General features: G+C 57.7%; 1 protein-coding gene across 2 annotated transcripts; it reads left to right on the top strand.

Annotated features, from left to right (window-relative positions):
* The first annotated feature begins 1,363 nt into the window (after positions 1-1,363).
* Positions 1,364-15,338, top strand: LOC143395023 (plasma serine protease inhibitor-like). 2 transcript variants are annotated; one of them, XM_076849715.1, is made up of 5 exons: positions 1,364-1,576; positions 11,182-11,869; positions 13,124-13,394; positions 13,739-13,886; positions 14,381-15,338. In XM_076849715.1, exons 2-5 carry the CDS (start codon positions 11,254-11,256, stop codon positions 14,564-14,566), a joined length of 1,221 nt encoding a protein of 406 aa, XP_076705830.1. In that variant the 5' UTR covers positions 1,364-1,576; positions 11,182-11,253; the 3' UTR covers positions 14,567-15,338. The 2 variants fall into 2 exon arrangements, with proteins under 2 accessions (XP_076705830.1, XP_076705829.1); XM_076849714.1 differs by lacking the exon at positions 1,364-1,576 and adding an exon at positions 6,311-6,419.
* Positions 15,339-16,017: the final 679 nt, after the last annotated feature.

Below are 16,017 nucleotides of genomic sequence, written 5' to 3'. Positions count from 1 at the left end.
CTCTGGGACCTCCAGCACTTCCCCCCTCTTGGGCCTCAGTTTCCCCCTGGGTACCGAAGCCTGCCCCAGGTGTCACAGCTCAGAGCTCTTCAGTGTGCCAGTGCACGGGGTGAGTTCTCCCAGGAAGGTCCCCACCGCTGCAGAAGGAGGCAGGGTAGCCGGAAGTGGCTTTGTTTACAGCCAACCTCAGTAGTTTCTGGCAAAAGCATTCCCTGGGTAGCGTCCCTGGATTTACTTGGGCCAGTGGGTCAGAGGGAGCCTGGCCTCTCTGAATGTGGACATGGAGTTCCAGGGACAGTTAGAGCAGAGACCATTCAGCCAGCAGGCCCCTCTCCTGTCTTTCCTGGGCCCAACTCACCTTCTGCTCTGAGGTCCAGAGGAAGAATGCCCACAGTGCTTTGCCATCAGCTGCTCAGCCTCTGACCACGAGCCAATGGGCCATTCTACTCCCCCTTTGCACAGTCAACACCCTGGGCTCAAATCCCAGCTCGGCTGCTACAGAGCTGTGTGATCAGAGGAAGTTATCCAACCTCTCTGGGCCTCAATATCTCCATCTACAAGCTAGAGATGACGATGGTTCTCCCTGCCTCTGGGAACCACTGCAAAACTATACACTTAATATGCGTGTGACGTCCTGAGACGATGCTCTGGGAGCATTAGCTCCACCATTCTCACTACGATCCTGTGGCCCCGGAGCTGCCACCTCTGAGTGGTGATCTCCTCCCATCAAGCCAGCTGCCCTGGGACCCCAATCCTTCTCATTTGGCACTTTTCCTACTCAAAAGATCCATGTAGGGTCCCAGCAGGGGTTTCTTCAAACTGGAGGTGTTCTGAGGGCCCTTCTCCTGACGCTGGTCCCAGAAGTTCCTACTTGAGCTTCCAGAAGGTTCTAGATCAGCACCCACTTCTCCAGCTCTCTCTCTCCCTTTCTCTTGGCAGGTCCAGCAGGGACACAGTCCCTCGTGTCCTGTGATACCAGCTGCAGAATGTCCCGCTGTCTTCCCAGGTTGCCTGCAGCTTCTGTCCTCCAGGGCTCTCTCATGCGGGTCCCCGTCTCCGTCTCCCAAGGTCCCACACAAACACTCCCTCTCCTCCTTGTGTCAGGCTGTCATCCTGCCATAAACACAGCTGGCCTGTCAATCACGCTGCCCACTAGATGAGGCCTCTCAGAGGCCGTCCCTGAGCTCGCTGCTGGACGTCGGAAGCGCTGGGCTAGGGCAAGGTCGCCGGCTCTTTGCTCTGCATCAGTACCCGTGACACCCCTTGGCCTGGAATTGATTGGGCAAATATTTGGCCCAGCTCCTCAGATTTCAAAATGACCTTTTAGAGAATTAAAATAAGTAAATGAAGACTCTGTGCAGGAGAACCTGTTCCTCCGGAGCAGCGGGGCCCCCTGGTGTCTGTGGCCGCCTGTGGGGTGTCTGATCTGCGTGGCCCTCGCTGTGCGCCCAGGGCGGCCGACCCCCGGGAGTCCGCAGTCAGCGCGCAGAGGGGCAGGCGTGCCTGTGAGCACGTGGCCCTCCTCCAGCAGGAGAGCAGAGGCTCTGCACTGGGCAGAGGGAGGTCATCTGCCAAGGTGAGTGGCAGTGGTGCCCTTTGTCAGGCACAAAAGCCCTGGATTCCAGCACAGGGTGCCGGCGTCTTGTGAGCAGTGCACAGAGGCACGCAGCACGGCTTCCTCCTGGGCCTCACGCTTGGGTCCAGCCAGCAGTCAGGAGTGGGGCCGGCGAGCTCCAGGCGGGAGGACAAAGGTCTTTCCCGCTCTGACACTCTTTATCTCCGGCCACCAAGATGTGTGGGGCTCCTCCGCCACCTCAGCCACTCCTCTGGGGCGTCTGCTGTTCAGCTCATTCACCTGACTGTCCACCAGGATGAGGGTCCCATCCACCGGCGGGGGTCTCGGTTCCTTAAGGCCAGTCCCAAGCAAGAGGCTGTCACCTAAGCTCTAACCAGATGGCTGCAAACTGGGGTCCTACAACCCCTTCGTCAGGTTCAGTGAATTAGCTGGGAGGGCTCACAGGGCTCGGGGACCCACTTACTTATGTCCCCAGAATACAAAATTAATAAAGGACGGAGATGAAGAGCCGGATGAGAGAGACAGAAACACACAGGGCTCTCCCTCTCCAGGCACCTCCGCCTGTCCCGTTGTCCCAGGTTCCCAGTCCCTGTCCCTGAGTGCTCGGGGGACATCCGGGGCCACGGAGCCCAGAGCACAGAGCCTGCACCTGGCCAACCCACGGCCATTTCTTCTCTCACACTCTGGGGGCCCCAAGTCTGTGCTCCAGGTTGCCATGAGGAGGACACGGGCCATGACTCTCCCTAGCTCCCAGGGCCGCTGGCAATCAGGCCCTGCCCGCGTCTGCACGGGCTCCTCCCTCCCCACTCTTACCTTACTGTAACTCATCTCCCTCCGTTCAAATTTTCCTATTTAAAAATAACAGAGGCATATGGGGTCAGGGGCCCACCCTGCTCCACCGTGACCCCATCTTAACTAACCCTATCCCCCAGGGACCCCATTTCCAAGTAAGGCCACCTTCTGAGGTCCTGGGAGCTAGGACTTCCACATAAGGAGGGGACAGATTCAGCACAGGACACGGGTGTGGCACTTGGTTCTTCTCTGGGCCTCAGGTGCCTCAGCTGTGAAGGAAGGCAGCTGCTCCCACCTGCCCACTGAGCCCACCCTGCTGGCCTCTGGGGACCCTGACTCCCCTCTTCCTGCCTAAAGATCCTGCTGTATCCGACTCCTGCCTCCTTCCTTGGAGTCAGCCGCTCCTTCCCCTGCATCTCTGTCCGTCGGTGATCCCTCCTTCCTCTACGCAGGGCCTTTGCCAGGTCCCTCCCTGGTCCCCTCTCTGGTCCTCTTCATCTCTCCCTTCACCCTTGTCCCCACCCCCACTCCTGCCTCCCTCGCCTCCTCCACACCCACTCACCTGCTGCCCACCCACCCCCCACCAGCAGGTCCACAGCCCCATGTTCACCAGGCCCAAAGCTGGACTCATGAGCCCCCAAAGCTGCCTGCCCTCCGCTCACAGCGCCCACGCTCCCTCCTCCTCAGGTCTCCTCCTTACATCTGCCACTATCGCAGGTCCAGGCCAGGCTCTCCCACCCAGAGGAGCCAGCACTTCCCCTTGGTCCTCTCCAGCCAAAGAGGTCCGTCTGCCACCTCTGCCTCCTTCTCTGGTGTGTGGGTGAAGTCCAACCTGCCTCCAGCCAGCAGGACTCCCAGGCCTCTGCTCCTGAGGGGCCCCCTTCTCTGGGATCCTCCCACCCCCTCCTCCTGGCTGGCTCTGGGCCTGCACCACCCCCTCTGCACCTCTGGTGCTGCTGCCCCGACTCCTGCAGCTGCCAGCCTGAAGCCCAGCGCCACCGCCTGGGGGTCCCCATTGCCCTCTCCAGCCCGTGAGAAGGGCCTTCCTCCCGGGGTCACTGTGGCGCTGGGTCAGAGCGTCGGGCTCCGTGCTCTCATTTGCCTCTTTAGATCAACATCTTCTGGAATCCAGGGCAACTTCTGGAACATGGTCAGCACTCAGCAAATACTGGATCAGATGGAGGTATTGAAGGACGGAGAATGGACAGAAGGGAGGATGGGAGGCAGGAAAGAAGGAAGGAGTAGAAGGAAGGGCCAGGGGTACTGACCCAGGCAGGCAGACAGGTGACAGGCAGGTGGCCCACAGCAGGATCAGAGCAGATGCGGCAGGCAGGAAGGTCAGCCCCTCAGTGTGAGAAGACGAGACAGGGACCATGGCTAGACCAGGAGCTTGGCCAAGCCACATCCCAAATTCGCCAAGAACCAGGAAACCAGGGGTCCACCCCTCCTGGACCCTTGCCAGGGTCATGTCCTGGTTTAGCGCTGATTGTCCCACATCCTGGGAAATTCCTCAGTCCCAAGCAAAGTGGGCTGAGTGGTCCCCTACTAGGACCAAGACCAGTGCCCAGTTCACAGCAGGAAGGGCCGCCCAAGCTCCTGGACTGGTGTTCCTCAAGCCCCCAAGGCCAGAGTGGGCCCGGGCCAGTACGGGGAGCAGAGGGCAAGCAGAGCCAGCCTCCTCCGACTGAGCAGGACGGCAAAGGCCACCCACGCTCCTTGGCTCTGCTCCAAGGACCCTTCCACTGCCAGCCCTCCCCAGGCCTCCCAGGCTCTAGGAGCCCATCCTGGCCACTGGCCCTCCTACACCCTGGCCACTGGCCCTCCCTATGCACTGTCCCCAGGTGCTGTGGATGGAACCGTGTCCTTCCAAAGTTCCTGTGAGCCCTAATCTCCAGGTGACAGGATTTGGAGAAGCCCTTAGGAGGTACTAGGGGCCAAGGCGATTGTGAGGGTCCAGCCTCCAGAACCGCAGAGAAGCGTCTTTCTGTGATTCAGCTGCCCAGTGGGATGCTGGGTTAGGCAGCCCTGGGTGCTGAGCCCTGAGACCCCCAACCCCTGCTTCAAAATTGACCCGCCCTCAGCCTCCATTTTCTCAGGCCCTTTCTGAGGGGCCGTGGGGAGTTCTGGGTTACCACAGATTGTTCCCAGTTTCCCACGGTATTCCTTCGGAGTTTGGCTTGGAAAATCGTACCCCGTGGCATCGCTCAGCCTTGGACGGTCACAGCGTGAGCAGCGCCCCAGGATTCTTCGTGGCCCCCTCTTTCCCAAAGCAGTTTCAGCTGGGAACTGTCTGGGCTCCTTCTCGCTCCCTGTTGCTAGTGTGACCAAATGTCACGAAGGCAGAGGATTACACAGGACATTTGTCGTTTTATTGCTGGGAGGTCAAAGTAGATTTTGCTGGACCACAGTTCAGATTTGGGCAGGGACCCTTCCTTCTGGAGGCTCCGGGGAGGGCTTCTTCTCCAATTTCCAGAAGCTTCCTCACTACTTGGAGAGAGACCTCCGTGACCCCTGGTTCCTTCCCCTGCCCTGGTCACCACACCACCTGCTTCCAACTCCACCTCCTGCATCTCTTTCTCTAAAGACCCTGTGATGACGTTTAGGACCCACCCGGGCGACCATGACACTCTCCCCATTCCTAGATCTTGAAAGTCCCTCTGGTGGTAGCAGGTGTCACACACAGGCTGGAGCATGGAGGGCGCTGTGCACAGGTCACCTGGTGGGGCGTGCTCTCTCCACAATGACCCTGGGGTCAGGGCTCCCAGGGCTGCCGTGAGAGAGAACCCACAGGGCCCCGGGAGGAACTGGGCTCTGGTTTAAAGTGTCCACACGGCCAGCCCTGCAGGAGGCTGGAGCAGGACTCCATGCTAGAGCCCAGCCCAGACAATTTAATGAGACCCTCCCTCAAAATAATAAAAGTGTAAAACACAAAATGGGCGGGGTGGTCGCTGAGCAGTGGCGCAATTTTAGCAGGCCCGAGGCCCTGGTTTGGATTCCTAGTGCTTCAAAGAAGGAAAAAAAAAAAAAAAATCTAAAAAGTGCCCATGAATACGAGTTCTTAACAATGCAGAGTGCCCTAACTGGCCTCAGAACCATGGTGTGTAGGAAAGGAAACGTCTTGCAGGGTGTGGGGACCGGTTGGCTGAACATGCAGGTCACAAGTCCTGGGTGCCTCCTGTCCTCTGCTTTACTGAGCCCTCTCGACACCCGCCTGTACCCACCTTCCTGGTGATGGTCACACGCAGGGCCCTATGGTGAGAGGAAGCCCCAGGCCTGGGGACCTGGAAGCATCACGGCCTGAGCCAGCAACCTGCATGGGCATCTTGGGAAAACTGTTCAAAGCGACGGGGGGAGAGGGCCCCAATTTCGAGGTAGAAAAGAACAGAACAGCTGAGCCACCGGAATCCCTGCTTCAGCCCTTTTCTGAGCAAAGAGCAGGAACCTTGAAGTCAGCCTGGGCACTGGGCCCTTCATTCCCTAATTTGGTACATGACCTTGAACAATTCCTCTGTCCTTCTGATCCTGTGGAGGTGTTGATGCAATTGGGTGGATACAATGACCACAGCATCACAGCCATTGTGAGACTCTCATTGCCACCAGAATGGGGACTGTCCCTGATCAGTAAGTACAGCAGGCTAGTGGGGAGGTGGCTCAAGCCAGTCCCCTGGGTCCACAGGCAATGGCTGCAGAAAACAAAGAAATGGAGCCTGGCCAGGGGAGGGTGACCACTGGAGGACTTTTCCCTGCTCTGGAGTGCAGCAGCTGATGACCCGGCATTGCTGTCCCTCCAGGTTTATGGTGGCCCCAGTAGGCTTGGTGACACTGAGTGGGTGGCCTGGTAGGAGCTTCTGTGCAGGCCGCTTCCCTGTGGCCAGAGTGTTGGCTGGAAGCCTTCTAGGGTAGGATAGGCAGGACCTGGGCGGGGCCAGGGGAGGGGACAGGGCTTCTGTGGTCAGTGACAAATGCGGGTTGCAGTCCTGCCTGCCCTCTGCCCCGTCTTGAGCCCTGAGGACGGCCACTCTGCTGTGTGCACACTCAGCTGCAAGAGAGAGTGAGTACCGACACTGTGGCTGTGGTCTCTGGGCCTGAGGCTGCGGGGAGGGACGCAGGGGCACTCTAGAGTGTGGGGTCTGGAGGGCTCAACATCTCTCGGGAGTCTCAGAGGGACGGGAAGGGCCTCCACAGTCCCGGGAGCAAGAGGGGGCCACTGGAGCCGCAGGGGAAATCCTCCCAGTGGCGCGACCTTGGGCTGCACCCTGAAACTGGCTGAGCCTCCGTGTCCCCACAGGTGGGAGGGAGGTAGTCACAGACCCTGCATATGTGACTGAGACACAGCCCCAGGGGCACACCTGGCTGGAACGTAGGTCGGCGTGGTTGTCACCTTTGGAGGGGCCACTCGGGTCAACTGCTAGGCTTCTGCTCACCCTGCGATGACCAGGACAACACCCCCACCCCCACACACAGAATGCTCCTGCTCTGAGTGTCAACAGGACAAGATTGAGAAACCCTGACCCAAGGCAGTGGCGACAAGCTGTCTGCTGGATGGGGGCCGCTCCCTCACGTCCACTCGAGAGCCTCGGGAAAAGCTGCTTCCCTAGATAAGGCGCCTGGTGGAGGCAGCCTTCAGGAGGGCGGGCGGAGGCTCGGGAGCTCCAGGAGCCTTGGAAGTTTGCTAAACAACCCAAGCCGAGCAAGGTGAGCGGGATATTCAGGTTTTCTAAGGATGGGGTCTCGGCAAGGAATGCCACAGTGAGGGGCCACAGCTCCCTGGGCCAGCGTCCTCATTCATCAGTTGGAGCCTGAAGCGTGGAGCGTGAAGAGGCTGGGACACCTGGGGGTGGAGGACAAGTTCATGACATTGACCAAGGTGACGCACACGGCGTCTTTGGTCTCCAGGCTCTGGCCCTGTTCTCTGGGGATGCAGGGCTGTTGGTCAGTTAGACCTCAACAGAGAGGGTGCTAAAAGATAAGGCGGGTGGCCCAGCTGAGCCACAGGGAGGGAGTTACTTGGGGTTGAATGCCTGGAAAGCCCAGAGCCCAGCAGCAGCTCCCAGCCTGGCTGTGTCCACCCCAGTGTCCAGCTGGCATCTGCTACCTCTGAGGAGGAGAGGGGTCCAGGCTTGCATTCCTTCATTTATTCCACAGTGGCGCATGGGGTCCCTCCAGATAACTGGTGGAGCTCTGGGAGAAACATGAGAGAAGCCATTAGGGGAAATAACAGGGGGAGGGAGACGGGGGATGTCACCAAGGGGGACATGAAAGCAGAGCGTGAACCTGTGCAGAAGCGGCCTTGGCGGGGGGGGGTGGTCAGGAGGGAACTCTAGAAGAGGGAGCGGTGTGGGGGAGGGCCCAGGGCAGGACAGAGACTGCTGGGTTGGGGGAGTCTGGAAGGGAAGCATTAGGCCTGGGGAGACTCCCGTGACCCAGGCAGAGCAGGTCAAGGTGAGGCTGACGGGGGCCAGCGCAGCCAGGACACACAGGGATCCTCAGGCCACATACAGTGGGCAGCAGTGGTCTTCTGTGGCCGGGAGAGCTGGGCCAAGGCCGTGAGGGAAGGAGCTTCTGTCCCGTGCCGTGTGTACAGTGGTCCCCGGGCACAGAGGGGAGGCCACTAGTGGTCCAGGTGGAAGCAGGGTCTCCCCTTAGGGTGTGGGGAGAGTGGAGAGAGGCAGGGAGGTCGGAGGCCTATGTGGAAATAGAGATCCACAGGCCTTGCTCGTGGGCTGCAGGCGGAAAGGTCAAGGTCTCCCATGAAGCCCTACCCAGGTCTTCAGGGTCTGGACGAAGCGCTGTCCTCGTCAGATCCACGCCCTTGTCCCTTCGTGATTAGCAGATGCTGGAAAGACCCTCCTCATCTGCACACTCCTCCCGGCTGAGTCTGGAACCAGACCGGGTGGGACCTTGTTGCCCAATTTGGAATGGAAGCCAGCAGATTTGACGTCCACGTATCGCAGGGGACCAGTGGGAAACAGGGCAGAGCCTCCTCCTACTCCCCTCACATTGCCACGTGCCTCAAGCTTGAAACTGCAGGTGAACTTGAGGGGTCTCCTCTCTTCCTCCTGCAGGAATGTTAATGTCAGGGTCCGGGCTCTCCCGGCACGTAGCAGGGCTGGTCTGCGGCCTGGGAGGCTCCCTGGGCCTGCTCAGGCTCAGCCTACCTCAAAGAGGACCCAAAAGGCTATCAAAGCCACGAATATCCACCAGAGGCCCAGGAGCTTGATCGCAAAACCCAGGCTTTATAACCAAGAAGCCCAAATGCACCCTGAGGCCCCCACTTTCAGAGACTTCTCTTCACACCACTTTGCAGGGGAGGGTAACCAGCCCTTGAGAGGGCACCTTGGGAGTGAACACGTCCGTTCCACTAAGCCTCAGTTAATTCACTATAAGATTGGGGCTAATAACACTTATTTTGGAGACGATTTTATGCAGTAATTGTAGTGCTTCATAAATAGTGGCCTTAATAAAAGGGAACAAGACTTCTGGGTCCCAATCCTGTGGCCCAAGGAAACCTGAGTGAACCTGGGACCCTCCACCCCAAGAACAGACCTTGCTCTCCCAGGAGACCTAGGGACTTCTCTCAGGTCTCTGGTGTTCGGGGGTTTGGGGACATGGTGGGGGCAGCTGTTGGCCACAGCACCTTCCAGTCCTGGTGTTGCTGATGAAGAATGCAAGGGTTGGGTTGGCTGACCTGGCCAGCTGCCTAGCAGCCTCACGAGGGCTCTGCCCACACAGGATGTCCCCTGCTCCTGGCTGCTCCAGCCACGGAGTTATCAGCTCTGTGCTGATCTGCAGGGGACTCAGCCAAATGGTTTCTCTAGGGCAACGCGATCTGCAGGAGAGGGCACACTGTACTGTGGATAGACTAGTTTAAAGGACACACAGTAGTACACGGCCACCTTGTCCCTCACAGACCTCCAGAGATGGCCGTCACTGTGGGAACAGGGAGGGAGAACAGCCTAGAATCTGGGAGTATGTTCCCGAATTATCTGCAGATGAGGGCTATCGCAGCGGCTGCTGAACCAGGATCAAAGATGCAGACCCAATCAGGGTCAGAACTGGGTCTAAGTCCACACCTTGCCAGTCAGCAGGAGGCTCCTCCTTGGACCTTGGATTACCCCTCTGTAAGATGGAGCCCTAAGCGAGCCCACCTCCCTGGGGGTGTGGCTGAAGGAGTTGATAGACAGCAGAGCATGGAGCAGAGGGTGGGCAATACCCCCCTACTGTGGCCCGTGACTGCAGAGGCTGCTGCATTTGGCTCCCCACGGGCCAGACATTCTGCAGGCAGAACATTCTTCTCTGAGCCCAGGTGCAAATGGGAGAGGAGGGCTGGTCAGGATGACCTACCGGAGCCCTTCAGCCTTGTTCCAAGACGGGCCTGTGGTCCTGGTCCGCCTGATGCCCCAACCTATTCTTGTCTCAAGGTCTCCCCAAGTGGGCCACTCGGTAGCAGTTTCCAATACTGCAGTTTGGGTTCCTTTAGGGTTTGGCTTTGTCTGGGTCATGTGACTGGCCGGCTGTCTCTGCTCACCCTGGCTCTAGGGGACCTGATGACATGGTGTTTGGAGAATAAACCTAGCAGGGAAGGACTTGCTCCAAGAACAGTATGCAGGATGCAGATGCTCCCCAGGGGCTGGCCGAGCTGCCTCCAGGCACAGCTGAGGACATGGGGTGCCAGGTGTCAGGTGTCAGGTGGAGCTCTGGCCAGACAAGCCATTCAGATGCCTCGTATTTGCATAGCACTTGCTCCCTGGGAGGCTCTGCTCCCAGAACCCCGTGGGCCAGTGCTGCTTCTACCCTGACTCACAGTGGGGATGGTGGCTTGGGGAGCACTGGCCACCCAGAGTCACAGTGTGAAGTCCTAGTAGGCTGAGAGGTGAACCAGGCAGCTGGCTCCAGAGCGGGGCTCCTCACCACTATGGAGGTAGAAGGAAGACTTGGGGCCACAGCCAGATGGGGGGCACAGGCAGGAGGTTCCCGGCAGGCAGGAGGGAGGACAGGAGCAGAGACAGAAGGCCTGTGAGCAGGAGCAGTGGACCACCCTGCAGGACTTCACTCTTGGTGTGTCTGTCTGTGTCCTGACTTCCCTGCCCTCATCTTTAAAAAAAACAAAAAAAGAACACAGTCTTGTTGGCTTGGGGCACACTCCAGTGACTTCATTTTAATGCCATGAGCTCTTTAAAGATCCTTTCTCCAAATACAGTCACATTGTGAGGTGTCCAGGGTCAGGAATTTTATGGACACTTTTCAGATCCTGATGAAAGACGGGGAGGTTGGAGGCTCACAATAAGAGTGTGGAGTTTTTCTGGGGACAAAGGTGGCCTGTAGCAGCCCTGGGAGACGGATCAGTACCATGATACCCTGACCACCGGGCTCAGGAAATATGCGGTGGCAAAGCCAGCCGGGTGTAGGCCCAGCGGGAGGAGCTGGTCTGAGCTCTCAGAGGGACCGGAGCCTTGCCAAGCGCTGGGCCATGATACCCCAGGGAAGGCCAGAGGCCTCTGGCCCCTGGAAACCTCCCCGGTGCCCACCACCGACAGGAGCCTTGTTGTGAACGAGAAGCCAGGCGTCCCGCGCTGGCAGGCCCCTGCCTGTCCTCGGGTCTGCACTTGCTCTGCCTTCTCCTTCCTGCCCCTATGGAAGATGTCCACATCCCCGGTCCAGCCCCTCCAGCCAGAGCGCCCTCCACACGCCCTCACCCAGACCTCATGGGTTCTGTCACTCCTCTTTGAGGCCACATGGACCCAACCGGAGGCTGGGTGATGAGTGGGGACAACTCTCTAGAATGTCAGCTTCACCTGTCTCTCTGCCCACAGCTCCAAGAACTGCTGCCGGCGCCCTCTCTGAGAACACCTTCCCACAACCCCTCCAGGACAGCGGCAGCCGCCATGAAGCTGGTCCTCCTCTTGTGCCTGACGCTGATCAGCCCTCAGCTGGCCTCCCTCCGACGCCACAACTCTCGTGAGACAAAGAAGAAATTCAGGGAACCCGCTGTCCATGACACAGTGGCCCCCAGCACCAGGGAATTCACCTTTGACCTCTACAGAGCCTTGGCTTCCAATGCCCCTGGACAGAACATCTTCTTCTCCCCTCTGAGCATCTCCACGAGCCTGGCCATGCTCACCCTGGGGGCCCGCTCCAACACCAAGGCGCAGATCCTGGAGGGCCTGGGCCACAGCCTGCAGCCCGACTCAGAACAGGAACTCCACAACACCTTCCAGAAGCTTCTGCAGGAGCTCAGTCAGCCCAGAGAGGGCCTCGAGCTCAGCCTTGGCAACGCCCTCTTCATGGACCCCATAGTGAGCGTTCAGGAGGGCTTTCTGAGGGCCATGAAGACTGTGTACCAGGCGGACATTTTCCCCACCAACTTTGGGGACCCCACAGAAGCCCAGAAGCAGATCAATGACTATGTGGCAAAGCAAACCAAGGGCAAGATTGTGGACTTGATCCAGAGCCTCGACAGCACCCACATCATAGTGATGGTGAATTACATTTTCTTTAAAGGTGAGGTTACAAAGTTCCGGTTTGAACCGGAACTTTCTTTCTTTCTGCTGCTTTAGCCAGAACAGTACCCAATTCCCTCCACCTAAAGAAGCCAGTGAGGCAGCCTTAGCGTGCTTCGTCCCAGCGGGAGCCCCTCTGGCCCACTGATAGAGGTAGAGCCCTTATCTCCCTGGATTCCCTGAACGGCTCATCTGCTCCTCTTTGCAGATGCTGAGCCCTGTGACCTGCAGGGAAGGGGGACTGACAGAGTAGGGGAAGAGGGGAAGAGAGGGGGGAGTCAAACTGTCAACCCCCAGAGTCACAAATAGTGTCTCAGAGCCTTGGTGTTACTGCAGCAAAACACCACACACTGGGTGGCTTATAAGCATCAGAACTTTATTTCTCACATTTTTAGAGAACAGAAAGCCTCAGATGGAGCTTCGACTCAAGTGTCTGCCGAAGCCAGGATCCCCACAGCTAGCACATTCACACAGCGGCAGGGGGACGGGGGTCCCTGGGTCCCTCCCACAACCACAACGGCACTGACCTCACTTAGGAGGACTCTGCTTTGGCAACCTAAAGGCCTCACGGAGGCCCTGCCTCCTGGCACCATCACCTTGGGGTTTAGGGTTTCAACAAATGGATTTCGGGAGAGGGAACAAATTCACAGCAAGGAATACCAGGCTTGGATTCCGAGTTTCTTGTCCCTCAGTCCAGGACTGGTCCCCTTATAGCAACTGTGAAATAAGCTAAGCATTGGTTCTGGGGCAGGGCCCACCTTGAGAACTATGAAGAAGTCGGAAGCGGTCACTTGCCATCCTTGATTAGCAGTGCCCATGGGAAGCAGCCAGAGGAGGAGCCCAGGGAAGGCCTCCCAACAGGGACGATCATGTCCTTCCAGGACCCCTTACACCTCTGTGCAAAACCCAGATCAAAATGCAACATCAGGAAAAGAGTGAAACACAGGGCACCTCCCCTAGACATCAGGGAGCACCTCAGGCATCAGAAAATCAAAGGGCTTCCAAAGACATGAAAGCCAACCTTCTTGTTTTTCAAATATGGAAGGAGAGGCACCATGACAAGTGGAGACATACCCGAGGGTTATCAAGGGACCTGCCTTCATAGTCCAGGGTGCAGGTTCTGCTGCACTACAGTGAGGGCTCTAGACGAGGAGACGCTCTGCGACTCTGCTTCCTGAATCCACTCTTCCTTTGCAGCACAGAATGCCTCGCCCTTACCCAGTTCTCTTCCCTCCCTGTCGCCCCCCATCTTTAGCTAAGTGGGAGACAGGCTTCAGCCCCGAAAACACCAAAGAGCAAGATTTCCACGTGAACTGGGACACCACCGTGAAGGTGTCCATGATGAACCGTGAGGATCAATATTACTACTTCCTGGACCGAAACCTCTCCTGCGAGGTGGTGGGGGTCCCCTACGAAGGCAACGCCACTGCCCTTCTCATTCTCCCCAGCGAGGGCAAGATGGTGCAGGTGGAGAACGGCCTGACCGGGAAAAGGCTGGGGAAGTGGCTTCACTTGCTCACCAAGAGGTACTCTTCAGACCACTCCAGGGCCAGCCTGCTCCTGCCCGAGCCCAGGGACATCCTTGGCCCCCAGGACCACACAGTGGTGGTGGGAAGGACCCACCCAGCTTTGGAGCTCCTTCCAAACCCAAAGTCACCCAGTGAAGTCCTGGGCCAGCTGGAGGGATGCGGGCGGGAAGCTGGGTTCCCTGGGGAGGTGCCAGAGTGGGGCAGCCCAAGTCCAAGTCCAGACCCAGGGGAGGTCTGTCCGAGGTGAAGGGCAGAGAAGCCCAAGAAGCTGAGGGGCTTGCCTGGAACACAAGCTCAGGGAGCCCCGGCTCAGGCTGAGGACGGCTCTTTTCTTTCTCTAGGCAGCTGGACCTTTACCTTCCCAAGTTCTCCATCGAGGGCTCCTATCAGCTGGAGAAAATCCTGCCCAAGATAGGGATCAGCCAAATCTTCACCTCCCAGGCCGACCTGAGCGGCCTCACCAACCACTCCAACATCCAGGTGTCCGAGGTGAGTCCAGAAGTCCCCGAGCCACCGCCTTCAGGAATTGCCTGCCCTGCCCTGAGATCTCCCCACCCCCTCCTCTTTTCCACAAAGAGGTTACTCTGGGCTTCTTGCTCCTGGCCATAGGAAGCCATTGGGCCTGGGGGGATGGAGTGCAGTAATAACTGGTCAAAACTCAGAATCCTGTGCAAGCCCCTTCCCTTCCTAACTGTGGGAGCTCCAGCAAATACCTGAGACTCTGAGCCTCCTCTCTCTCACCTGTAAAACGGGGAAGTCACACCTCACGGAGAGATGTCACGAGGACTCAGGGACTTGACACACGTGCAGTCTCCTCTGGGCAGAGCTGCTGGCACAGGTGGCTGTTCAGATGTTCCACTTCCTACCTCTCCCAGGCTCAGGTGCCCAGAGGCCTGTGTTGGGGCCGTAGGTGGCTTTGCCATTCCCCACGAACCCTTCTCCCAGCCCTGGGTGGCCGGATAATGCCTGCTGTCTCCCTGCAGATGGTGCACCGCGCCGTGGTGGAGGTGGACGAGTCGGGAACCAAAGCGGCTGCAGCCACAGGAACAGTCTTCATGTTCAGGTCGGCCCGACTGGGCTCTCAGAGGGTCGTGTTCAACAAACCCTTTCTGCTGGCCATCGTGGAAAACACGAACTTACTCTTCTTTGGCAAAGTGACCCGACCCTGAGGGCAGTTTTCTCCTGGAATTCACGGGCTCCACAGTGGGAGACAGGAGTGAGCATGGCCCATCTATCTGCTAGTAGCTGGTGATTAACATAGGTTTAGCTGACTATTGGGATATCACAAACAATAATAAGATCAATATACTGGTGATTACTTCTTACACAATTGCAAGACATGGGTGCTTGGAGAAACCTGGAGAACATTTGGTCTTGTCCTTGCTATCCATCAGTAGAGACTGGCACTGAGGCTTAGAAAGGCCAGTTGACTCGTCCAAGCTCCCACAACATCAGTACCCCAGACAGGCCCAGAGTTCAGGCCACTGATGCTCAGATCAGCGGTACAAACACGTTTGGAAGACAGTTCCGGTTGTTGAGAGACACCAGGAGGCACATTTTTAAGTCTTGTCCCCCATCTGGATGGGGCTGCCCACCCTGCTTTAACCAGCTGTGTGACAGTGGAGTCACCCTGGCCCCCTAAGGACTTCAGGATCCTCATGTCTCCAGTGAAAGGATCCCAATAAAGGACCCTTGAAATATTTAAAAGGTGGGACTGTCCCATGTCAGCCTTGGTTGATTTCAGCACATTTGAGTGTTAGGTAAAACAGAGGCCAGGGTGGAAGTCCGTACTAACCAGTGAATAGTTATCATTTCATGGGCCTGGCTGGGGATGACAGAGCAGAGGTCTATTGCAAAGTGGGGGAGAGGGGCGGCTGCAGACCCTGATGACTAACCTTGTGAACTTTATGTCAGCAATAATAATAAAGCATTTTTCAAATACTGGGCCTCATTGTCTTTGTGGTGGCAGCTCTAGGAATGGTGACACCGACAAGTTGTCATGCTCTAGACTTGGTGCTGGGCACTTGGCCTGCATGCTCCCATTCACTCCTCAAGGTACCCCCAAGGCAAGGTGCCACCTTCATCCCCAGTTTAAAGATGGAAGGTGAGTCTTGGTGAGGCTGGGTGGTCTACCCAGGTACAGAGCTCAGATGACTGGATGTCCCCGGAGCCACCGGCTCAATCCCATGCCCCGCCATGGAAGAGAGGTGATGAGACAAGGGGAAGTCCCATGAGTGACCCAGGAAATCTCCTTTTCTGCCTTTCCCAAGACAACAAGCTCCCTTCACTGTCAAATGAAGGGGACCAGACACCAGAATTGAAGGGTGAGCGAGTGAGTGCATCTTCCTCACTCTGCCTCTTACTGTCCCCAAATTAGCTGCCCCGAGAGCCCCTGCCCACCCGATGTGCATGTTCTTATCCTGATTTCCTTGAGACTGTGCCCACTGCTGTGACCTCAGGGCCTGGACTGTATTAAAGCTGGACACCCACGGGAGGTACCGAGGCCAGAAGCCTGGGTTTTGGCAATCCCCCATAGAACTGAGCACCTGCTGTGTGCCAGCCTGTGCCGGATGCTTTGCATGCGTGATCTCATTCGTTCCCTGACAACCCACCAAGATTT

This window comes from Callospermophilus lateralis, chromosome 3 (assembly GCF_048772815.1).
Source record: "Callospermophilus lateralis isolate mCalLat2 chromosome 3, mCalLat2.hap1, whole genome shotgun sequence".
NCBI classification, from domain to species: Eukaryota; Metazoa; Chordata; class Mammalia; order Rodentia; family Sciuridae; genus Callospermophilus; species Callospermophilus lateralis.
The sequence above is the reverse complement of the archived record's forward strand: the minus strand, read 5'-3'. Positions and strand labels throughout refer to the sequence as shown.

Coding starts and splice junctions, on each gene's coding strand:
- LOC143395023 (XM_076849715.1), top strand. CDS start 11,254: ATGAAGCTGGTCCTCCTCTTGTGCCTGACGCTGATCAGCCCTCAGCTG. Junction 11,870..13,123: donor GAATTACATTTTCTTTAAAG/GTGAGGTTACAA, acceptor CCCCATCTTTAG/CTAAGTGGGAGACAGGCTTC. Junction 13,887..14,380: donor CCAACATCCAGGTGTCCGAG/GTGAGTCCAGAA, acceptor GTCTCCCTGCAG/ATGGTGCACCGCGCCGTGGT.